At 39.4% G+C, this 26283-nt stretch overlaps 1 protein-coding gene across 8 annotated transcripts in view; it reads right to left on the reverse strand.

Moving 5' to 3' along the window:
• Positions 1–979: 979 nt before the first annotated feature.
• Positions 980–26283, reverse strand: part of LOC126095166 (cleavage and polyadenylation specificity factor subunit 6) — a 193632-nt gene continuing 168328 nt past the window's right edge. For 6 of the 8 annotated variants that reach the window (XM_049909892.1, XM_049909890.1, XM_049909889.1 and 3 more), the window contains 3 exons: positions 25354–25564; positions 1760–1858; positions 980–1681 (listed from right to left, as the gene is read on the reverse strand). In XM_049909892.1, coding sequence (XP_049765849.1) covers positions 1531–1681; positions 1760–1858; positions 25354–25564 — 461 coding nt within the window. In that variant the 3' untranslated portion in view covers positions 980–1530. The remainder of the gene's footprint in view (positions 1682–1759; positions 1859–25353; positions 25565–26283) is intronic. The other 2 variants (XM_049909893.1, XM_049909891.1) reach the window with 1 other exon arrangement.

Consider the following 26283-nt stretch of genomic DNA (forward strand, 5'->3'; position numbering starts at 1 on the left):
AATATTCAAAAATAAGAATCTCATGGTACATGCAGGTCACATAATGTGCTAGTGCTGTTTACAATAAATCAATTAACATGGAACTACAAATTTGGCTATCAGTGATCAAAACTCCAACACAGTGTTCCTTCTAGTACTCTATTGTTATTTTCTTGATTGAAAACAAAATTCCCACGGAATAATTATTATTAAAATACAGCACGAGCCAACAAAAACACGCTGATAAAATTATGACAGTGTTCTTTTCTTTGGATATATGATAAGCACATGTCTCTCTCTCTCTCTCACACACACACACACACACACACACACACACACACACACACACACACTACAGCACGAGCCAACAAAAACACGCTGATAAAATTATGACAGTGTTCTTTTCTTTGGATATATGATAAGCACATGTCTCTCTCTCTCTCTCTCTCTCTCTCTCTCTCTCTCTCTCTCTCACACACACACACACACACACACACACACACACACTACAATCTGACTAATGGAATGGGGCTGCATTACAGCTTAATTCGCTTTCTATTTTTTATAACATTCTCTGTTTTACTATCTTGTATGTATAATGAAAATATATATAATGATTTCTCAAATTAAAACTGCAAAAAATTGACAATCAGCACAATAACTGCTAGGTTAGAAGTGGATGTCCCAGAACACAAGACAAATCATACAGTCTCTCCACCAACACACACATTTTAGCCCCTCATCTATTTAGCATGATGCAGATGAATTAATAATTAGTGCAAAGAGTGATTCTTATGAATGAAGCTCATTATAAATAAAAAGATAGTAGCAGAAATATTGTTTGCCTCTTCCAATATTAACTCTAAGCAAAAATGAGGGTACTCTTTGGTTACTCCAATACCAACAAACTTCTATCACACAATGGATGCATTTTACACTTATAATAAATAGGAGTATGGAACATTTGGGACAATGGATACAAGGGAAAATGATATTATAATTCACAATTCAGAAGTGCCATTTATTCAAAAGCTTAAAACTACAATCTTCTTCTGTTGTTGATACTGAATACAATCTTCTTTTTGTTTCTGCCACAGGTGTCTTCAGTCCTCTTGCTGCAGCTTATCTCCAGTGATGAACTGAGTCTTCTATGTACTTAATTTACAATTAAAACAAATTTGTCCATTCACATCTACTTGACTGAAGGCTGTATGTCATACCAATTCTACAAAATACACTAATTAACTAAAGACTGCCACTGATGCATGAATTCAGTAGAAGTAATGAGATGAATTAAGATAGCTATGCATATCTTGATCCCCATTTTAAAAGCAATCTTTCTGCGTAAAATGTTTCATATGGAAAGAAAAACGTAGCCTACAAATGAGAATTGGAATTTAATTTTACTCTAATAATCTACTTTTCCTTCTGCTTAATGCAAATTCTCCTGAAATGAAATGTATTTCACCACTAAAAAAAAAATCTACACATTATGATTAGAGATGCAAAAACGGGGTATGGTAACTACCCTGTAAAAGAAAGATAACCCATTTAATGGCGAGTACTACGATGGGAAGATTCTCTTTCTTCTCTTCTCTCTCTTTCACGGTCTCTTTCCCGTTCACGCTCAGGTTCACGCCTAGTCCCTTCACGCTCACGTTCCCTCTCACGATCCCTCTCACGGTACCTGTCATCATAATACCTGGAAACAAAAGAATCTTCTATATAAATTATTACTCTAAATAAATTACTACTCTCAGCAAATATGTACATAACCTACCTAGATTTAGAACTGATAACTGGAGCTGCTTCTGGTGGTTCTGGGGACTTAGCACGCGGGCGAACTGCCTGCCTGGTAGAACTGGAATAAACACTGGAACTGGATCAACAGTTCCTCAGTGAGACATTGTGATGAAAGTTTTGCAAGATCTATAATTATATGAACTAAACTAATTTGTCTCCTTACATAATACAAATAGTTTCATTCCACGTTTTTCATACTGTTATTCCTTTCACCCAGCTTTTATGTTACAGTGTGCAAATCCATCCTTCCCATGACTGCACTCAAGGATGCACAACAATAAATAATGAAAACTTTATGTTTATTGTTAGTATTTTCCTTAGACATCTTTTGTTCTAATCCTCCCTTTTCCATAACAATAAATTTATGATCACACAATTTATCATTAAAGAACAATGTTGATCCAGGAAATGTTCCATAATTCAGTAGATACATGTGCCAACAGAAATAAAGACCTCCCCCCCCCCCCCCAATACTGAGAAGGTAATTTCAGTTATTACTTCTATAAATTAATACTTGATTCAATTGACATTAAATATGAATATTTGAACAAGGAGTTGCAGTCATCTAGTCGAAGACCGTTAAATTTCAATCAAAAAATAATACAAAACTACTTAACATTCTGCTGAGCTGCTGCTTTGAATCAATCAAAAAATAAATGTGCAGTATCTATGGAAGAAATGACCACCCACTCACAAAAAATCTTGAACAAGAAAAACAGTCATTTTAATAAGGCAGCTCAGACTCCTTTGCTATACACAGTAGTTACACCTCCTGCATGAACCACAGACTTTGGTGAGGTGGTGGCAGAGGAGAGTGGGAAAGTCCTCGCATGCCTGTTATGATACAGATACTGATAACCCTACAGTAAGTGCAACCACAATGGAGGGGTATCTGTGGAGAAGGGGAGACAAACTCGCGATTCCTGAAGAGGGCTGACAGCCTTTTCAGCAGTAGTTGGGGTTTACAATCTTAGCCTTTTAACACCAGCCAACATGGCCTTGCTATGTTGGTACTGTGTGTGAAGCAAGAGGTAACTACAAGCATTATATATCCTGGGGGGACATGCAGCTCTACTGTACAGCTTAATGATGATGGCATCAACCTGTATGAAATATTCTGGAAGTAGAACTGAGCTCCAATCAGATCTCCAAATGGGGGCTACTCAGCTGGGCATCATAATTAGGAGACATAAACTTGGCAATTTCTGTGTCGGAATGCAAAATATTAGATCCCATAATCAGTTAGGTATGTTAGAGAATTTAGAAAGTGAAATGGATAAGTTGAATTTAGATATAGTGGGAATTAGAGAACTATGTAGGCTTAACAATGAATAACACAATAGCAATGTGGGTAAGTTATTATGAACAGAATAGTGAATCCATTTAGTATACAAGATAAATACAAAGTCAACGACCCCCACGTAAGTGTAAGTCTATATGCCTACTAGCTCTGCAAATGAAGAGATTGAAAGGGAGTATGATGAGAGAAATATTATTCAGATAGATAAGCAAGACAAAACTTGTATTGTGATGGGTGTCTGGAATTCGATAGTAGGAAACAGAAGGCAGGAAAAAACAGTAGGAAAACATGAACTGGGGAAAAAGGACAGCAAGAGAGAGATGCCTGTAGAATTTTGCACAAAGTATAATACAATCATCACTAACACGTGGTTTAAGGACCATATGAAAACACTGTGTATACGGAAGAGACTTGGGACACCGGACGGTTCTGAAATCTATTTTATAATGGCAGAACACACAAATCAGATTTTGAACTGTAAAACATTTCCATGAAACTGAAGAAATTGCAAAAAAGTAAGAGCTCAAGCAGATGACATTTGGATACACTGAAGGAACTAGAGACTGTTTAGATTTTCAAAGGGAGTATCATGCAACAACTGACTCAAACGAGGGTAAAGGACACAACAGAAGACAAATGGGTGGGCTTTAGAGATAAAACAGTAAAGGCATCAGAGAATCAAACAGGCAAAAGACAACACTCATGAGAAACCCTTGGATAACTCATGAGCTGCTAAATCTAAATGAGGAAAGGACATAACATAAAAAGGAGAAAATTAAGTACACAAAAGGAAATACAGGGAATACTCAGAAATGGGTGAAGGACAAATGCTAGGTTGTAAAAGCACACAGGTAATGGAAATGTGGGTGCCACCTATAACAAAATTAAAGACCCATATGGAGAAAAGAGAAGCAGCTGTATGAACATCAAGAGCCCAGAGGACAAGCTTATACTACCCAAAGAAGGCAAAAGTGGAAGGAAATATAAAAGGGTTATATAAGGGAAACCAACATGAAGACTACATTACAGAGAGGTCAGAGGAAGTAAATGAAGCTGATACAGAAGATGATATACTGCAACAAGTATTTGATCTAGCTCCAAAGGACCTAAGTCCAAACAAGACCTCTAGAGTAGACAACATTCCCTAAGAATCCCTTGGAGGGTCAGTTATGGCTAAAAACCATTCCACTTTGCATATCATACACATACCCTCAGACTTCAAAAATAATGTAACAATTCCTATCTCCAAAAGGGCAGGTTCCGACAGGTGTGAATATTACTGAACTATCAGTTTATAACTCACGCTGGCAAAAAGTGGACACACGTTATTTCCACAAGAATGGAAAGACTAACAGAAGCTGAATTGAAAAATAACACTTCAGGTTCCTGAGAAATGTTGAAACACATGAGACCACAGTAACCCTGCAACTCATCTCAGAAGAAAATCGTCAAATTAAAGGACGCTTTTGACAATGTTGATTGGTAAACCTATTTTGAAATTATGAAGCAGTGATTTGGAGATGGAATTATAGTTCAAGGAGCAGAAATAAAAACTTCAAGACTTGTGATGACATTGCAATTCTGTCAGACAACCAAGGGCTTGGAAGAGCACTGGAATGGAACAGATCATGTATTGAAAAAAGAAAGAAAGATGAACATCAACAAAAGAAAATAAAGGATAATGGAGTGCACTCAAATCACAAATCAAAGAATGTTGATAAAATTAGATTAGGAAATATGACAAAGTAGTAGGTGATGTTTGCTCTTGGGTGACAAAATAACAGGTGGGGACCAAACTACTGAGGAATAAAATGCAGACTGGTAACAACAAGAAAAACATTTCTGAAAAAGAAGAATTCATTAACATCGAAGTCTGTTCTGAAGGTATCAGTATGGAACATAGCCTTGCACAGAAGTGAAATGTGGACAGTAGGCAGTTTATTGAGAAGAGAACAGAAGCTTTGGAAATGCGATGCTGTAGCAGAATGTTGAAAATTAGATGTGTAACTTTAATAACTAATGGGGAGAAAAATTAATAAATGAAGGAATCGGTTGACAGGACACATCCCAATCCATCAGGAAATAATTTTGTAACGGAAGTAAATGTGGGTGATAAAAATTGTAACGGGACACAATGTCTCGAGTAGCTCTTGTACGTGAAAGGCAAAGGACCTGAGTTCGAGTCTCAGTCCAGGATATAGCTTTAATCTGTGAGAAAGTTTCAATGTCTTAAATATTTTGCTTGATTGGAATACTCTCTTTCAAATTATGAAAGTGGCAGGGGTCAAATACAGGGAGCAAAAGGATATTTACAATTTGTACAGAAACCAGATGGCAGTTACAGAAGTCGAGGGGCATGAAAGGGAAGCAGTGGTTGGGAAGGAAGTGAGACAGGGTTGTAGCCTCTCCCCGATGTTATTCAATCTTTATATTGAGCAAGCAGTGAAGGAAACAAAAGAAAAGTTCGGAGTAGATATTAAAATCCATGGAGACAAAATAAAAACTTTGAGGTTCGCCAATGACATTGTAATTCTGTCAGAGACAGCAAAGGACCTGGAAGAGCAGCTGAACGGAATGGACAGTGTCTTGAAAGGAGGATATAAGATGAACATCAAGAAAAGCAAAACGAAAATAATGGAATGTAGTCAAATTAAATCAGGTGATACTGAGGAAATTAGATTAGGAAATGACACATTTAAAGTAGCAAATGAGTTTTGCTGTTTGGGGAGCAAAATAACCGACGATGATCGAAGTAGAGAGGATATAAAATGTAGACTGGCCGTGGTAAGGAAAGCGTTTCTGAAGAAGAGAAATTTGTTAACATCGAGTATTGATTTAAGCATTAGGAAGTCTTTTCTGAAAGTATTTGTACGGAGCGTAGCCAAGTATGGAAGTGAAACATAGATGATAAACAGTTTAGACAAGAAGAGACTAGAAGCTTTTGAAATCTGGTGCTACAGAAGAATGCTGAAGATTAGATGGGTAAATCATTAACTAATGGGGAGGTACTGAATAGAATTGGGGAAGATGAATTTGTGGCACAACTTGACTAGTAGAATGGATCAATTGGTAGGACACATTCTGAGGCATCATCAGGGGATTACCAATTTAGTACTGGAGGGAAGAGTGGAGGGTAAAAATCGTAGAGGGAGACCAAGAGATGAATACGCTAAGCAGATTCAAAAGGATGTAGGTTGCAGTAGTTATGCAGAGATGATGAGGCTTTCAGACGATAAGACAAGTGTGGAAAGCTGCATCAAATCAATCTACAGACTAATAACAAGTTACACAAAAATTATTTCAGACCCCCAAGCAACAATGATTAATGACAAAAACAATATGTTGGGATTAGAATATGACTTCCAGTAGAACAGATGTAATCCTTGGTAATGGACTGACAGTCTTCAAATTTTTAGAAAAATTAGCACTTGGTGGGGACAATACAACTCATACGTCTAGAAGACGACTCCAGCTGTTTAACAGATTCAATTTTTGGAATCCTTGTTGATCACCATACCTAGACAGAATTTGGCTGTATCTATTAGACTGCACTGTTACCAATAACATAGGTCTGACAAAAGTGAAGAGAACGAAGTGTGTTAGCAAAAACAAGCGGAGTACAAACACTTTGCTAAAAATGGACGCGTTGTCATAATTGCACTAAGAAGGTAGGGTAGTACCAGCCAGATTTGTACAACTGAAATGCTTCTCTACGGTTTTCTAAGCAACTGGTGACAAGCAACCAAATATAGACAGAAATGGGTCTTTCACTGATGTGATGCAACATGAATATTCAAAGATCCTTTATCTAGGTGGACACTATCAAGATTGTTTCCCGAAGTGACAGGTAGCATACTCAAACAGTTGTATACACATTATTTTCCTCATAAATTGGTAGCTGACTTATTGTGATTCAGTTGCTTCTGTTCCAGGTGATGAGTCACTGGACAGTGGGTATGTGGGAGGTGGTAAGTGACTGAAAAGGTAAGGCACAAGAAGTCTGTTTCTGCACAAGGTCTGTGAAGGTCACATTTAAAGAGGCACTGCTCATCACTATAGATGTGATGGTGGCTAGGGTGAATAGAAGGGACTTACAGGTGTGGAATGGCAGTTGTGAATGAGTGGCAGCATGAAGTGGAGATTTTTTGGTGGTTGGCAGATTTGATGTGGATGAAGGCACTGATGTGGCAGTCTTTGAGGTGCAGGTCAACATTGAGGAAGGTAGCTTGTTGGGTTCTGAAGAAACATGGATAAGATGTCCTCAGCCTTGTTCCAGTTCACGAAGATTCAATGAATCTGAAACAGGTGAGGGGTTAAGGTTCTGGGTGTTTAGGAAGGATCCCTCTTGATGGCACAGGATGGTGCCACAGGCACCGATAGCTGTACCACAGATTTGTTTGTAGGTGACGCCTTCAAAGGTGAAGTAATCGTGGTCAGGTCAGTGTGACCAAGGAGGAGGTAATAGGTATGAAAGCAGTTGAGAATTGTGTTGAACAGCAGCAACGCCATGGGCGTTGCAGATATTAGTGCAGAGGGAGTTGGCATAGACAGTAGCAAGCAGGGCACCAGTGGTAAAGGAACTGAAACTGTGGAGAGGCAGCAAAGGAAATGGTGGGCCATTTCATTTCTTTCATAACAACACAATCCCTAATGCCTCAGCTTGTTCCGATTCACTGGGTTCTCCTCAACCGTGTCAGCCTCCTTCCTCGATGTTGACCTGTGCCTCAGAGACTGCTACACCAGTACCTCCATCCACATCAAAACCTTCCAATCACCAATAAAACCTTCACTCCATGCTGCCACTCATTCACAACTACCAATCCACACAAGTAAGTCACTTCAATACAGTGTAGTCACCCAGGCTCACCACATCTACAGTGATGAGAAGTCCCTCTTTAAATATTCCAAGTGTCTCACAAAGGACTTCAGACAACCTTGTCCAAAAAAGAATTTTTGTGCCTTCTCTCTGCAGTCACATACCACCTCCCAGATACTCACTGTCTAGCCACAAATGAGCACACTTCTCGTAACTCAATGCCACTTGGGCTGAAGCAACTGAATCAAATTCTGAACCAAGGTTTGTACTTCCTTTCCTCGTGCCCTCAAATGAGGAATATCCTCCTCACTATCCTCCCACAGTGATATTCTGCTACCCACTGAACTTATGCAACATCCTTGTCGTCCCTACTACACCTCTGCTCCCAGGCCTTTGCCTCAGTCTCATATCCCTGTAATAGACCTCCCACCACACTCTACTCCAGTCCTGTCACAACCATCTCCTACCCATCACAGGCAGAGCTAACTGTGGAAACAGGCATGTTATCCAGAAACTAAGGTGTAACCACTGGCATGTTATCCAGAAACTAAGGTGTAACCACTGGCATGTTATCCAGAAACTAAGGTGTAACCACTATGTCACTGTTGTAAGTGGGCATGACAACTAGCAGCTGGGCCACCCAGTTGCTGAATGAGCTGCCCAACACACTGTGCTTCACTTTAATGATTGCTTCACAGCCTGCGTTTTCTGGATTCTTCCTACCAGCAGATATGCAGTATGAAAGCACTAAATCTTGATAAGAGAAAGAAAGGTAATAAGTTCCACAAAAAGGTGGCAGTTCCAAAGTGCTACGAGCAACAGAAGAAAGACTCAGACAAATACAAATGGATGAAATGAAGTCGTTCACATTGGCAGAAAGTTGCAACAGGCTGTGTAAAATAGGCAGTCACAGTATACAGAGATAAATAAGTGGGGAAAAAAAGGAAAGAAAGAAAGAGGAGGAGCAGAAGCACAGAAAACGCAAAACTGTATTTGGCCATGTGAGAGGACCAAGCGCGACTTAACCTACCAATGAAAGCAATATCTAGTATTAAGATTCTGTCCAGACTGAATACCCTACTCATTATTCCATTGGGTTCAATTTATAAACGGTGGCACAATCCTTCCTTGAATGTCGAGGAAATGTGTGTTCTGATTACTGGCTCTCCGAATGCAGCAACAGCGTCTAGCAGTATGTGTCTTACCTACACTTACAGAGAATATGCCATTTCAACAGTGTTTAACTGCAACCTCATATGTAAGTTTATCATACAGCAATATTTTCTGTCAATTTTTATTTAATGTATGGCTTGAAACAAATTTTCCAATTTTTTAAATTTATTATTTCACTAATAAAATGTACTATAATGATGATAATTTTACATTTATTTGATACGAGATGATAATGTTCTTCCAGTCTCCTGCACCCCCCCCCTCCCCCCCCCCCCCCCCCCGACGTACTGATTTACTGTGTACCTGTATAGGTGCTTTATTCTCCTTGTTTTATAGAAAGGAATGTGCTTATTTAGCATCTTTCCACCTGTCTAAAAGGAGATTATACAATAAGTAGTTTTACAAGAGGAAATTTTTAATATCTTCGCTACCTACTAAATTGGACAAATAGACAATATCTTATTTCCTATGTGTGTAACTGATATCTGCAAAGGAATCAGTTATTGATACTGAAGCATAAACCACCCATTTCTGAAGCTTCTTTTCAACACAATATTGTGCAAACATAATATGTGGTCCATTTGCACCTCATGAGCAACCAAGTGTTTCCAACAAAACATGTTTGTGCTTTTCTAAGTCACTGATAAATCCAGAAATACTTCATGCAGCCTCTTTTTAAAAAAAGCAGAAGCTTTAGTCTGACTAATCAAAATACTTTTACATTTTATGCTATGTTTTTCCCTTGAACTTCCATAGCATTGGTCACCCAGATAGACAGTTATCTAAATGACAGAAGAGTGAATATAATAGAGGGAAACATTCCACGTGGGAAAAATATATCTAAAAACAAAGATGATGTGACTTACCAAACGAAAGCGCTGGCACGTCGATAAGACACACAAACAAACACAAACATACACACAAAATTCTAGCTTTCGCAACCAACGGTTGCTTCGTCAGGAAAGAGGGAAGGAGAGGGAAAGACGAAAGGATTTGGGTTTCAAGGGAGAGGGTAAGGAGTCGTTCCAATCCCGGGAGCGGAAAGACTTACCTTAGGGGGAAAAAAGGACGGGTATACACTCGCGCGCGCGCGCGCACACACACACACACACACACACACACACACACACACACATATACAGACACAAGCAGACATATACAGAGGCAGAAAGAGTTTGGGCAGAGATGTCAGTCGAGGCGGAAGTGCAGAGGCAAAGATGTTGCTGAATGACAGGTGAGGTATGAGTGGCGGCAACTTGAAATTAGCGGAGATTGAGGCCTGGTGGATAACGGGAAGAGAGGATATACAGGGTTATTACAAATGATTGAAGCGATTTCACAGCTCTACAATAACTTTATTATTTGAGATATTTTCGCAATGCTTTGCACACACATACAAAAACTCAAAAAGTTTTTTTAGGCATTCACAAATGTTTGATACGTGCCCCTTTAGTGATTCGGCAGACATCAAGCCAATAATCAAGTTCCTCCCACACTCGGCGCTCACTGCAGGCCGACCCGTTGATTTCCCCTTACAGAGGCATCCAGAAGCTTTAAACTGCGCATACCATCGCCGAATGGAGTTAGCAGTTGGTGGATCTTTGTTGAACTTCGTCCTGAAGTGTCCTTGGACTGTTATGACTGACTGATGTGAGTGCATTTCAAGCACTACATACGCTTTCTCGGCTCCTGTCGCCATTTTGTCTCACTGCGCTCTCGAGCGCTCTGGAGGCAGAAAGCTGAAGTGCGGCTTCAGCCGAACAAAACTTTATGAGTTTTTCTACATATCTGTAGTGTGTCCTGACCATATGTCAATGAATGGAGCTACAGTGAATTTGGGTCATTCCACACCAAGTGGTCTAAAACTGAAAAAAGTTCCCACCATCATGGTCTCCAATTTTCGTCAAATTTTAACTGTAGCTTTAGTCAAGTGTTGAAGTAAGTTTCCCAAGATTTCAGGCCTCTAGCTGCAATAGCTGCTGATCTAGACCCCCTTGTCTGAAGTGTACTTAGTCCGTGTGCATGCAACATAAAAAAAATGTCATATTTGGAGTCTAATAAAATCGAAACTAATTCATAAGAATGGTTAGTAAGATGCGACCCTGTACAGTTTTTTTTGCTGATTCCAACGAAATTATGTATAACATTACTCATGCAAACCCCGGTCAAATAACTCGACTCAAAGTATACTTCAAAATTTGTCGTGACACAACGCGACAAATTTTGACCAATATTAAGACTGCAATGATTTCCTTGCAGTTGAAGATATGGACTTGAACTTTTGGCCAAGCTTCATGCTTGTGCTAGACATAATGCAGCCGGATTTGCAATGATCCAGGCCATATGGTCGCCCTGCAGTATCTCTTCAAATTAGGCAGTGTCAGCACAAACGGTAAAATTTACCAAAGTTTCAAGCCAATTACTAAAAAATAGTTGGCCTGAATCTGCTTGTGAATAGTATCACCTAAAAGAGAAACTCTTGCTCTACAAGACTGACATTTGTTTTTTTTGCAACGCGACCATTAAGTACTCATTAACTCACATCAAAGTTGTTATATTTTGTATGCGCGATGCACTAATTTTTCTTCATTTCTAGGAATTTGAATCTTAATAGTCGCTTAGAATTACTGATATAATTGGATATTTCATTCGTGTTTTATTCAGTGATTGGCCAGTGAGAGATGTCAGAAGTTAATGAAGAAGAAGAATCGTTGGCCCCCTGTTCAATTGGAAAAGATGCTGCTGCATCAAAGTGCCATGTTATCTTCTATGCTAAGAAGACTGGATTCAAAGCGTTTAGTGATTTCACAGAATGTGACCAGAAATTGCTTGTTTCGCGTTCAGAAGCCAAACTTGACGAAAATTCCATCATTTGCTTCCACCATGAAGCCCTCTTCCTACATGAATATCAAGCGATGCAAAAGAAATGTTGCAATCCATTCAAGAAGAGGAATCACAATGTAAAAGCTGGACTTAGACTGCTTGATAATGAAACAGCTGCCAAACTTTGCCTGTTAAAGAAAAAAGAAGTGATTGATATAAAACCTGGTCAGAAGCTTTGCCCTCGCTGCATGTCGGCACTGAACCAAAAGCTAGAAGATTCATCATCACTATCAACCCAATCTGAACAAGATTTCACAACGGATGAAACTGAACCAGCCATCAACAAAAGTTTATCATTTATTGGTGCTTCACCATTGAAAAGAAGACAACTAAGTAAAAGAGATAAGCAAAGCTATGCAAAAAGAAAGATCTTGGATGCACAAAGTTTAATTGGGAATCAAATTGCTGCTGCTGTAGGAATCAATTACGATGAACAGCCAAGTTCAAGTAAAAGTCGCCCATGCAATAATTGTGCAGATCTTGATAATCTTATAGAAGAGTTGAAAGAAAAATGTAAAGTGTCAAATCGTAGGACAAAAGTTCAAATATTGACCTTGGTTCCAAGAAGCTGGACAATTAAAGATACGACAACAGCATTTAATGTATCAGAAAGAATGGTAAAGCAAGCGAGAAAACTGAAGAATGAGCAAGGTGTTCTAGCTTTTCCAGCAAATCGGCAAGGAAGGAAGCTTTCAGATGAAGTTGTCCAGAAAGTACATGACTTTTTTCAAGATGACGAATTCAGCAGACTTTGTCCAGGGAAGAAAGACTGTGTGCCTGTGAGAATTTCAGGAACAAAGGTGTACAAGCAAAAGCGGTTGTTGCTTTGCAATTTGAAGGAAATGTACGTGTCTTATCAGAAGCAAAATGGACCAGAAATTGGCTTCTCAAAGTTTTGCGAGCTTAGACCAAAATGGTGTGTTACAGTTGGCTCTGCTGGAATGCACTCAGTTTGTGTCTGTACAATACACCAAAATGTCAAGCTTATGCTCACTGGTGCATCAATCAATGAAGACTACAAGGAAATTCTTAGCAAAGCTGTTTGCAGCTTGGAAAACAAGGATTGTATGCTTCATCGTTGTGAAAACTGCCCTGGTCCAGAAGGTGTAGAAGCAGTTATTGCAACATATTTTGAAGATAATGACCCTGAAGAACTGATTGAGTACAAACAATGGATTCATACCGACAGGGATACTTTAGAAACAAAGCAGCTTTCAACAGAAGAGTATGTTGAAGATATTGCAGCAAAAATTTGGAACCTGTCTTGTCATCACTACATTGCCAAGCATCAAAGCCAGCACCTGAAAGCTCTCAAAACTGATTTGAAAGAAGGCGAATTCATAATACTAATGGATTTTGCTGAAAACTATTCATTTATTGTTCAAGATGCAGTGCAAGGCTTTCACTGGGAAAACAGTCAAGCAACAGTTCATCCATTTGTAGTCTACTACTGTGAAAACGAAGAGGTGCAATGTGTGAATCTTTGTGTTATTAGTGACTGCCTTCGACACGATACGATTACTGTCCATGTTTACATTGGAAAAGTAATCAATTACCTGAAGATGCAATTTTCCAAAATAAGCCACATCCACTACTTCAGTGATGGTTCAGCTGCACAATATAAGAATTTCAAGAATTTTCTCAACTTATGCTATCACAAAGAAGATTTTGAAATAACAGCAGAATGGAATTTCTTTGGAACAAGCCATGGAAAGTCGCCTTGTGATGGCATTGGAGGCACAACAAAACGGTTGGCAGCAAGAGCAAGTTTGCAACGTCCATATGAAAACCAGATTCTAACACCCAAAGATCTTTTCAACTTCTGCAATGATAATATCAATGGAATCAAATTCTTTTTCATCAGCAAAGAGGAAGTTGAAGAAGAAAAAGCTTCTCAAGAAGAAAGATTCCTGCAAGGGCACACTCTAGCTGGCACAAGAGAAAACCACCATTTTTTGCCCATTGATATGACGACAATTAAGGTCAGTAGAGTTTCTAATGATGCGACATCTTTTTTGGCCAAAATTAGTGCTGCTGAAGTAGTAGTTCAAGTCATGGATCTTCAGCCTGGGCAGTATGTTGCTTGCATTTATGAAAAGAAATGGTGGATTGGAAACATCGTTGAAATCTCAGTCGAACAGAAAGATGCTTTCATAAGCTTTATGCATCCTCATGGTCCTGCAAGTTCATTTTATTGGCCCTTAAGACGTGATACTTGCTGGATTCCAGAACAACTTATCATTGGTGTTATTCCAGCTCCATCAGTGACATCATCTGGTCGGCAATACAGTTTTCCTGAAAGCATTCTCTTGCAAATCAACGATGCTTCCAGAATGATGAAGTAACTGAGGAAGACAGGCTTGGGAACCTGCATAAAGAAACCCACAATCAGGCTTGGGATCCTGTGGTAAAGACACCCTGTAATCAGGCTTGGGAACCTGCAGTAAAGATACCCACCCGTGGCTGTTACTGCATGGCTATCGGGCGTGGCCCCTATGGCGATGGGGATGCTGGTTTTATTGTGATAACCAGTAATGGCTCAGCCATCATGGACCAACGCAGGGCACTGCGCACACAAAATATAAGATACTTTGACCTGAGTAAATAAGCACTTAATGGAAGCGTTGCAAAAGAAAAATATATCCATCTTGTAGAGCAAGAGTTTCTCTTTCAGATGATACTATTCACAATTAAATCCAGGCTGACTATTTTGTAGTAATGGGCTTTGAACTTTGGTAAATAAAGCCATTTGCGCTGACACTGCCAAATTTGAAGAGATTTTGCAAGGCGACTATAAAGCCTGGGTAGTTGGAAATCCAGCTGTATTATGTCCAGCACAAAGATAAGACTTGGTAAAAAGTTCAAGTCCATATCTTTATCTGCAAGGAAATTATTGCAGTCTGAATATTGGTCAAAATTTGTCGCATTAAGTCACGACAGAATTAGGGGTACACTTGAGTCGACTTGTTTGACCGGATTTTGCATCAGTAATCTTATAATTAATTTCGTTTGAATCAGCACAAAAAACTGTACAGGGTCTCATCTTACTAACCATTCTTATGAATTGGTTTCAATTTTATGAGACCCCAAAAATGGCATTTTGTCTGATGTCGCGCGCATGCGAACTTACTACCCTTCAGACAAGGGGGTGTAGATCAGCAAGTATTGCAGCTAGAGGCTTGAAATCTTGAGAAACTTAATTTAGCACTTGACTAGTGCTACAGATAAAATTTGAAGAAAATTGGAGACATGATGGTGGGAAGGTTTAGACCACTTGGCATGGAATGACCCATTTATGAAATCGCTTCAATCATTTGTAATAGCCCTGTATTGAAGAGCAAGTTCCCATCTCTGGAGTTCGGATAGGTTGGTGTTAGGATCACCGTGTGGCTAAACATGCCTTGGTGCACGGCCAGCACATCTTGGCACAGTGTTACACCGTCCGGGTTATCTGGATACTTCCCACTAACACCAACCTATCCAAAATCCGGAGATGGGAACTTGCTCTTCAATATATCCTCTCTTCCCGTTATCCACCAGGCCTCAATCTCCGCTAATTTCAAGTTGCCGCCACTCATACCTCACCTGTCATTCAACAACATCTTTGCCTCTGCAATTCCGCCTCGACTGACATCTCTGCCCAAACTCTTTGCCTCTGTATATGTCTGCTTGTGTCTGTATGTGTGTGTGTGTGCGCGCGAGTGTATAACCGTCCTTTTTCCCCCCTAAGGTAAGTCTTTCCGCTCCCGGGATTGGAATGACTCCTTACCCTCTCCCTTAAAACCCAAATCCTTTCGTCTTTCCCTCTCCTTCCCTCTTTCCTGATGAAGCAACCGTTGGTTGCGAAAGCTAGAATTTTGTGTGTATGTTTGTGTTTGTTTGTGTGTCTATCGACGTGCCAGCGCTTTCGTTTGGTAAGTCACATCATCTTTGACAGAAGAATGAGTGAGTTTTCAAACAATGCAAAGGATCATTCACCGAAATTTGTGGTTAATATTTCAGGATATAAGCAAATGGCCTCATAAAACCAATACAGTGAAAGCGGTGAAGTCTGGAGACTCCCTCTTGAAAAGTGGCATTCTTAACATGGTATTTTCCACTGCACCGTTCAAAATAGTTCACTATCAATTTTCTAATAATCACTATTTCGGTAACAAGCTGCCCTTACTTCCTGATTGTGTACAGAGCCAATCCCTACACATGAGAAATTTGCTGTGGATATTTTGGTGCCATAGAGTGTCATGGTGATCATATACTTTTCACTTTTCCAAGAAAGTTTTGCTGAAATACACTGTTATAGGAACAAATTCTAAACAGTGATACATTGATGTTAATAAGGCCTTTACTAGGGACACTCAACGAGGTGTCTGAATGGCTGTGTACAAATAGCAGCATATTCTTCCTTGAGAGCGAAAACCAAACAAGGTGCAGCGATTTTTGAGACTGAGCTCTGTAGCTAAGACAAAAAGGTTTTCCACTGGATTCAGGCCAATCAATTTCAGGAATGTTGCTGTCCACAAATCGTCGCCCCACAGCTGTTGCTTTATGGCAGTCCACTGTCATGCTGATAAAAACAATTTTTGTCTCCAAGATCTTCTTCTTCTGTACATAGCATGCAATACTGCAAAATGTGTCCATATTCTTGCACAATTTGTGTTTTCTTTAATGCGGTAAGGGAACCGCAACCGAACAATAAAGAACATCCCCATGCCATAACACCACATCCTCCACACTTCACTGTTGGCACTACACATGATGGCAGATAACATTTTTCAGACACTTGCTGAACCCAGAGCCTTCCATTGCATTTCCACAGGGTACAATGTGATTCATCACTACAAATCAATCATTTTCTGTCATCCACAGTACAGTGGGGTCACTCTTTACACCATGTGAAGCATTACTTAGTACTGAATACAAAAAAGTGGGCATATGTGTAGCTGCTCATCCATCATACCCAGTTCTTTGCAACTTCTTATGCACAGTTTTTGTGCGAGCTAGACTGCTGGTAACTCTTTGGAACTCTCCAGTGATACCTTCCACTGATTTCAATGTATTCTCTATAACCACTCTATGCTATGCTCAGCAGTCCCTGTATGTCCTACATAAGGTCTGCCTGGTCTCTGTTCAGCTGTGATTGTTCCTAGATGTTTCTATTTCACAATCACATTGCCGTGTTGGGCAACTTCAGAAGGTTTGAAATGTCCCTGATGGATCTGTTACTCTGGTGATGTCAAATGATCAGTCCATGTACAAAGTCAGTGAGTTCTCATGATTGACATATTCTGCTCCTACTGCTTTTCTACGATAAGAAAATACTCTCCCCTCCTTTTACAATGGCTGGTTCACCGCTCATGACTTCTAGTACTCAATTACACATTACATTGCAGTGTCTGGAAATGTCTGATCTGATAATGTACAGTAATGGAGAAAATCCAATCTACACCCTCCAAAAACTCATTAATACTACAATTTGGTAACAGCAGTCACACACAAATAATGGATGACAGGTCATTAGAAATCAATAGTAAAACTATTCCAATACACACATAATGTACGTTGACTTAGGTTCATGCATTATCCGATTATACTTCCTGAGTATGAGTCACACAGCATTCGGGACAGTATGTCAGCCACATAATGAGTACTTGTGTAACACTTACAGGATGACGGAACATACCGAAATTTCATTCACTCTTCCTGAAGATAAACGAAATGATTTATTTGCATTACAACATAGATGGCAACTCACAATTAAAGTTTATTGTTCGCAGACTAACTGCGACCTTCAATAACAATAAACCACAAATTGAGAAGACCATGTGGCACCAGTATCCTCAGCACTCAAAATAAACACTTACAACCGTCACTGCACAAATGCCAACTGGCATGGCGCTGCGGAACAGCTTACTCCTCAACGAAACCAGAATGCAATCTGAGGTTGATGATATGCAGGCCTCTCCTGTGTGTCAGTTTTTCAGCTTTATACAGTGGACGGATCTCAACACTCTGTAAGCACTACACGAAGAACAAAAATCAATTTGGGAGGAAGAGTGGGGGTTTATAAATCCATGCCCTATGATATGCCCATCAATACACAAGTGACAAATCTGTTTCTATTTGTGTGCTTAGTGACCACTTAACAATATGTTCAGTTTTTACAGTAACACCTTTCATTATATGTGTTGAGAAATTATATTTCACGAATGGGGACAAAATTTTAGTCACAGACATTTCAATCACCCCCTGTAAACATAAAAATAAACATCACAAGAAGCAGGAGCTAAACCTCACTCTGTGTTATATTCCACACACATCTAAAAACATCAACTGAAAAGAGAATTAAATAGAAAATATGCTTTAGTCAGAATGTTTTCCTTTTAGAATTCACTGTCTGACATACAAATGCATTCTTACATATTTCATAGCAACAACACACTGACTGGTATTAGACTAATCTCAGTTCCCTCCAGTGCTCAATAATGTTATAACTTTCCTTTTTTGCCTGTTTATTTAGTTACAATAAAACTTTTTATGTGTATCATAAAATTTTATGTAGGATTTGCTACTGAGAATGTTAAAAAAGAATAGTTTTACTATCAGTACTGTGCTGTGTAATGAACTATTATACTACGTATGTCGAGAGAAGAGCTCTGACAGCTGGCAGCGCAGTTGCCAGTATCCAACATGGACAGGAAGAGAGCCAGCAGCAGTTGTCGAGCCTTATGGCAACACTGGGGCATTGCCACAGTAACGTAAACAAAAGCTCACAATCTGACCAACCGTCATGGATGCGCAAAGCATGTGCACCTAGGCCACGTCAACTGTCGGAACACTTCTCTCACCATACGCACAGTAGTGACTTGTCATAACCCATACCTCTATAGAAAAGACAGATTATTACCAACACTAATCACCAGAACAACCAGCCAACTTGCATACACATGAACTCAGAAGCAATAACGACAGTGACAAAAAGCAACAATACGATGGAAAGCTGACTCGGAAAGCATTGTAAGCTGTTGGGAAGTTCACAAATTAATTTTATTTAGATTATTCAACAAATGAATTACATTAAAACACAAAAAATTCCCAGAAACTTAATGACGAGAAAAATTACCGGGCCACATACTCTGTCTATGTGAGTACCTGTAATTAGGCTCATTCCACGCCATGCCAAGCTTCTCACATGACCACCAGAGATTTTGATGCAATTTTGCATGAACAATTGCACATTGTCACATGTTCCCGTTGAACATTAGTAAAGTTTCATGATCATGAATTCAATTCATCTGAAGATATAGCCATTTGTTTGAACCCACAGCACAGCTATCAACAGTTCACTCATGAGTTTTGGGCAACTTTGTGACATAAAATCTCCAGTAATTTTTTATTTATTTATTTATTTATTTTGGGGGGGGGGGAGTCATCTTTCTAATAATTTTCATGCTCTCTTAATCTAAATAATATAAACTCATTTCCTGAGCAGTTTGCATATGGATAATTTGAAGCAAAGTCAGCAGAGGGGGGATACAAATGCACATACCTGGAACTTTGCATGTAGTAACTTACCAATACAAGGTCTAATAATATAAAATTTCATTCTCCTACTGCTTTCTAACAGTTTAAATTGAGGGTAAAAATTATAACTTTTTCTAAAAACACCAAAAATAAATATCTTTTTTGGCCCACTTTTACAAAAGAAGTATGTGTCTTCTGTAATCCCTTTAAAAACATTTTCATTAGAAAGACCACATCCAAAAACTATATCTGGTTTTGCAATGCAAGCATATAACACACTAAGAAAACACTATCACCTTGGAGATGCATTGAAAATGGGCCCATATTCTGCTGGTATTCAAATTAAACCTGGCATCTTTTATTATGTTCTATAATTGTTTCGTACTCTAAAATCATGAGGGCTAGGAAGTGAAGAAAAGTCCGTATAACTAAAAAAACTGGCGTGTATTTTGTTATGACTCATTGTGAAATATCTCAATCTGTTTTTCTGTTACGACTACAGAATCAAACTGGTTGTAAATTTCACAATTTAACTCTACATTATACAGGCTGTGGAGATACTGGTAGCAAAATTGCGACATAACATCCACAGCACACATCATATAAAAAGCCTGCCAGTTTTACATCACTGATGCATTGTGTAAATCTTGCTGAAGTTCACAGCAGTCTTCCTGACTTTTCTGGAAGAGATTCATGTTGTAGAGAATTATTGGTATGTCTTTTTATTGTTTAATGCTACTGATGTGCTAGTTCAATTTTGGTTTTTGGTACAGTGTACTTTGTGTTAGCACCAGTGTACCCATGAAAAATTGTATGTGTTGGTATGGTCAATGGTGTCTTAACCACTGCCGGCTCCTATTAAAGTGATAAAGCCAGCATCACCATCACCAGTGGGGCCATGCATGATAACTGTGCAACAGCAGCCACTGGTGAGTTTGTTTATGTAGGATCCCAAGTTGCTGATACATTTCTGTATGTTGTTGTTGTTATGGTATTCAGTCCTGAGACTGGTTTGATGCAGCTCTCCATGCTACTCTATCCTGTGCAAGCTGCTTCATCTCCCAGTACCTACTGCAACCTACATCCTTCTGAATCTGCTTAATGTATTCACCTCTTGGTCCCCCTCTACGATTTTTACCCTCCACGCTGCCCTCCAATACTAAATTGGTGATCCCTTGATGCCTCAGAACATGTCCTATCAACCGATCCCTTCTTCTGGTCAAGTTGTGCCACAAACTTCTCTTCTCCCCAATCCTATTCAATACTTCCTCATTAGTTATGTGATCTACCCATCTAATCTTCAGCATTCTTCTGTAGCACCACATTTCCAAAGCTTCTATTCTCTTCTTGCCCAAACTATTTATCGTCCATGTTTCACTTCCATACATGGCTACACTCCATACAAATACTTTCAGAAACGACTTCCTGACACTTAAATCTATACTCGATGTTAACAAATTTCTCTTCTTCAGAAACGCTTTCCTTGCCATTGCCAGTCTACATTTTATATCCTCTCTACTTCGACCATCATCAGTTATTTTGCTCCCGAAATAGCAAAACTCCTTTACCACTTTAAGTGTCTCATTTCCTAATCTAATTCCCTCAGCATCACCTGACTTAATTCGACTACATTCCATTATCCTCATTTTGCTTTTGTTGATGTTCATCTTATATCCTCCTTTCGAGACACTGTCCATTCTGTTCAACTGCTCTTACAAGTCCCTTGCTGTCTCTGAAAGAATTACAATGTCATCGGCGAACCTCAAAGTTTTTATTTCGTCTCCATGGATTTTAATACCTACTCCGAATTTTTCTTTTGTTTCCTTTACTGCTTGCTCAATATACAGATTGAATAACATCGGGGAGAGGCTACAACCCTGTCTTACTCCCTTCCCAACCACTGCTTCCCTTTCATGCCCCTCGACTACTATAACTGCCATCTGGTTTCTGTACAAATTGGAATTGCCATTCACTCCCTGTATTTTACACCTGCCACCTTTAGAATTTGAAAGAGAGTATTCCAGTCAACATTATCAAAAGCTTTCTCTAAGTCTACGAATGCTAGAAACGTACGTTTGCCTTTCCTTAATCTTTCTTATAAGATAAGTCCTAAGGTCAGTATTGCCTCACGTGTTCCAGTATTTCTACAGAATCCAAACTGATCTTCCCCGAGGTCGGCTTCTACTAGTTTTTCCATTCGTCTGTAAAGAATTCGTGTTAGTATTTTGCAGCTGTGGCTTATTAAACTGACTGTTCGGTAATTTTCACATCTGTCAACACCTGCTTTCTTTGGGATTGGAATTATTATATTCTTCTTGAAGTCTGAGGGTATTTCGCCTGTTTCATACATCTTGCTCACCAGATGGTAGAGTTTTGTCAGGACTGGCTCTCCCAAGGCCGTCAGTAGTTCCAATGGAATGTTGTCTACTCCAGGGGCCTTGTTTCGACTCAGGTCTTTCAGCGCTCTGTCAAACTCTTCACACAGTATCGTATCTCCCATTTCATCTTTATCTACATCCTCTTCCATTTCCATAATATTGTCCTCAAGTACATCGCCCTTGTACAGACCCTCTATATACTCCTTCCACCTTTCTGCTTTCCCTTCTTTGCTTAGAACTGGGTTTCCATCTGAGCTCTTGATGTTCATACAAGTGGTTCTCTTATCTCCAAAGGTCTCTTTAATTTTCCTGTAGGCAGTATCTATCTTACCCCTAGTGAGATAAGCCTCTACATCCTTACATTTGTGCTCTAGCCATCCCTGCTTAGCCATTTTGCACTTCCTGTCGATCTCATTTTTGAGATGTTTGTATTCCTTTTTGCCTGCTTCATTTACTGCATTTTTATATTTTCTCCTTTCATCAATTAAATTCAATATTTCTTCTGTTACCCAAGGATTTCTACTAGCCCTCGTCTTTTTACCTACTTGATCCTCTGCCGCCTTCACTACTTCATCCCTCAAACCTATCCATTCTTCTTCTACTGTATTTCTTTCCCCCATTCCTGTCAATTGTTCCCTTATGCTCTCCCTGAAACTCTGTACAACCTCTGGTTCTTTCAGTTTATCCAGGTCCCATCTCTTTAAATTCCCACCTTTTTGCAGTTTCTTCAGTTTCAATCTGCAGGTCATAACCAATAGACTGTGGTCAGAGTCCGCAACTGCCCCTGGATATGTCATACAATTTAGAACCTGGTTCCTAAATCTCTGTCTTACCATTATATAATCTATCTGATACCTTTTAGTATCTCCAGGATTCTTCCAGGTATACAACCTTCTTTTATGATTTTTGAATTAAGTGTTAGCTATGATTAAGTTGTGCTCTGTGCAATATTCTACGAGGCGGCTTCCTCTTTCATTTCTTAGCCCCAATCCATATTCACCTACTACGTTTCCTTCTCTCCCATTAGGAAATTTTTGTCTCCCTTCACTATCTGAATAATTTCTTTTATTTCATCGTACTAAAATGTAGACTTTCACGGCCGGAAATATCATGTCCATTATAATTATCCGGGCTGTTATGCCGTGGTGGGTTGATGAATTCTGTGTCGATTCCCAACGTTTCGTCTCCGACTGCGGGAGACATCTTCAAGGGGGTCCGTAGCTCAATGGAAGGTCCAACACACCCACTGGCTCGCTACTCTTCAATTTCTGCGTCATCTGCAGAGCTAGTTGGCATATAAACTTGTACTACTGTAGTAGGTGTGGGCTTTGTATCTATCTTGGCCACAATAATGCGTTCACTAAGCTGTTTGTAGTAGCTTAACCGCATTCCTATTTTCCTATTCATTATTAAACCTACTCCAACATTACCCCTATTTGATTTTGTGTTTATAACCCTGTAGTCACCTGACCAGAAGTCTTGTTCCTCCTGCCACCGAACTTCACTAATTCCCACTATACCTAACTTTAACCTATCCATTTCCCTTTTTAAATTTTCTAACCTACCTGCCCAATCAAGGGATCCGACATTCCATGCTACGATCCATAGAACACCAGTTTTCTTTCTCCTGATAACGACATCCTCTTGAGTAAGCCCCGCCCAGAAATCCGAATGGGGGACTATTTTACCTCCGGAATATTTTACCCAAGAGGACGCCATCATCATTTAATCATACAGTAAAGCTGCATGCCCTCGGGAAAAATTACGGCTGTAGTTTCTCCTTGCTTTTAGCCGTTTGCAGTACCAGCACAGCAAGGCCGTTTTGGTTATTGTTACAAGTCCAGACCAGTCAATCATCCAGACTGTTGCCCTTGCAACTACTGTAAAGGCTGCTGTCCCTCTTCACGAACCACACGTTTGCCTGGCCTCTCAACAGATACCCCTCCGTTGTGGTTGTACCTACGGTACGGCTATCTGTATCGCTGAGGCACGCAAGCCTCCCCACCAACAGCAAGGTCCATGGTTCATGGGGGGTTCATGTTCTGTATTTGTCTGAGGCCAAAGCTAGCAGAGGTCTCTTTTAGGATCCCAAGTCTATGTTTACTTTAAGTCACTTGAAGTTTTTACAACTTTCATTAATTTGCTGTATAATGTCGTGAGGAAAACTATACTATCGCCAGATGATATGACTGATTGATTGGGAAGAAATTTTGGTACAACAGAACCCAAAAATTACAAGGAAGACACCTCCTTACTTGCTGTTTTCCTGACCCTAGCTCATTTCTTATACTATCTTCCACAAACATTACCAAACAAAACATAACAAAAACGTATCAGATTTATTTTAGTGCAAGTGGAATATGGGCCCATTTTCAACGTACGTTCCACCTCTACCTCCCCCCCCCCCCCCCTTAATGGACTTACATGCTTCTATGGCAAAACCGAACATAGTTCTTTAGGTGGCCTAGAATATGAACTTTCTAATGAAAATGCTCTAAAAGAGATTGCAGAAGACACTTCTTTTGTAAACTGGGCCAAAAGTAGCAATTTTTGGAATTTTTAGAAAAATAGCACTTTTTGCCTTCAATTCGTAAACTGTTGGAAAGCATCAGGAGAATGAAATATTCTGTTCCAAGACATTAATATAATAAGTTATTACTTGCAAAGTTTCAGATTTACCCTGCAGTTACTTCCAGAGATGTAAAATGCTAAACTCAACTTTTTTCTTAGTGTGTACTTTTTCAGTCAACTTTGCTTCCAATTATCCATATGCAAAACGCTCAGAAATATTTTTTTATTGTTTAGCTTAAGAGAGCATGAAAAGTTGTACAAGATGACCAAGTTTTGTTTCTTTCAAGAACATATTACTGAAGATTTTATGTCTCAAAGTTGCCAGAAAGTTGATAGCTGCATTATGGAATCAAACAAATTAGTATATCTTCAGAAGTATTGAATTAATGGTCATGAAACTTTCCCAATGTTCACTGGGATTATGTGCAAATGTCCACACAAAATTTCAGCATAATCTGTGATGGTCATTTGGGAACTTATTCCAAAATTAGACCACTTAGCTTGGAAAGATACATTAGCAAGTAAATCCAAATTTTCTGAGTATAAAAAGAATTAGCCATTCCTTTGGGAAAAATATCAACTGACATAATTTGCTCTTTTACTTGCAACAATGGACACATTTCGCTTGATTTTCAAAGTAATTTTAGTTTCAATGATCAAGATTTAGCATATATTAAAAGTCTCTGCAAACAGCGTAACTATTTAATCCTATCTCCTCCCCAAGACAAAGATAATATGAAGACATATGAGAATATTGGTAACTTTGAGCTCGCTCTCATTCCTGCACTGGTCTTCCACTCTCATAATACCTTAACAGAACTGCAATTACATTGTAAATAGTCATTTCTTGGCAACACCTCCTCCTTATTCACAATAACAATAATTTTTTTGACTTAACAGTAAAACAAATGGGATACAAAGTACAATACCTGTCCTCACGGCTACGTTCACGGTAATCTCGCTCACGTTCTCTGTCTCTGCTTCGGGACCGGTCACGTGGGTACGCATCAGCATAGTATCTGTCACGCTCACGATCCCTTTCCCTGTCTCGACTCCTTTCTCTATATTCACGGTCACGGCTTCGAGACCTCTCTCGTCGGCGTCTGTGAGATCTTTCTCTGTCCCTTGATCGAGATCGCTCTGCAACATATCAAAGTAGGTAGAGTCCTAACAGAGAAAAAATAAATAAAATTACAAACCTTACTCAAATTATTCACAAAACAGATGACTTACAAACACAGATATTTTTAAATAAAAATACTGACATTGCAGACACAATGCCACACAAAGTATATAAAGACACTCAAGGTACAAAAAAAAAAAAAAAAAAAAAAAGTTCCTGACTGATAACTGCATGACTTTCACAGTATGGAGACTTCGTGAAAAAGTGTCTCCACACCCTCCTCACCATCCGGTAGCACTGCAGCCTCACTGTTCGTAACCAGACCAAACCAGTATTTCCTTCCACCACCATCCTAACCTCAAGACATCCTTGTCGAACTGCATTAACGTTTTTAAATAGTTCCTACTCCTACAACTCTTCCAGCTTTAAAAATTGCCTCATACACCCAAGTACCCCCATTTATTCCAGCCTTGCAATTGGTACAGCCTACAATGTTAAAGACATGGTAACACACAAAACTACTTGTTCTTTTGGCCACCAATGTTCGCTGCAAAGCTTATATATAGATATTACAGTCACCAAAGTGGTCAAACACACAAAAAAACCTTCGGGCATTCACTACCCAGTTCCTGAACATGTCCCGCACCACGATTTAGAGACCCGAGCACCTGCTGTATCACAATGACCATTTGAATGCTCCCACTCATCACTAGTTTCCCTGAACTCCGGAGACTGA

This window comes from Schistocerca cancellata, chromosome 8, assembly GCF_023864275.1.
Source record: "Schistocerca cancellata isolate TAMUIC-IGC-003103 chromosome 8, iqSchCanc2.1, whole genome shotgun sequence".
In the NCBI taxonomy this organism is placed as follows: Eukaryota; Metazoa; Arthropoda; class Insecta; order Orthoptera; family Acrididae; genus Schistocerca; species Schistocerca cancellata.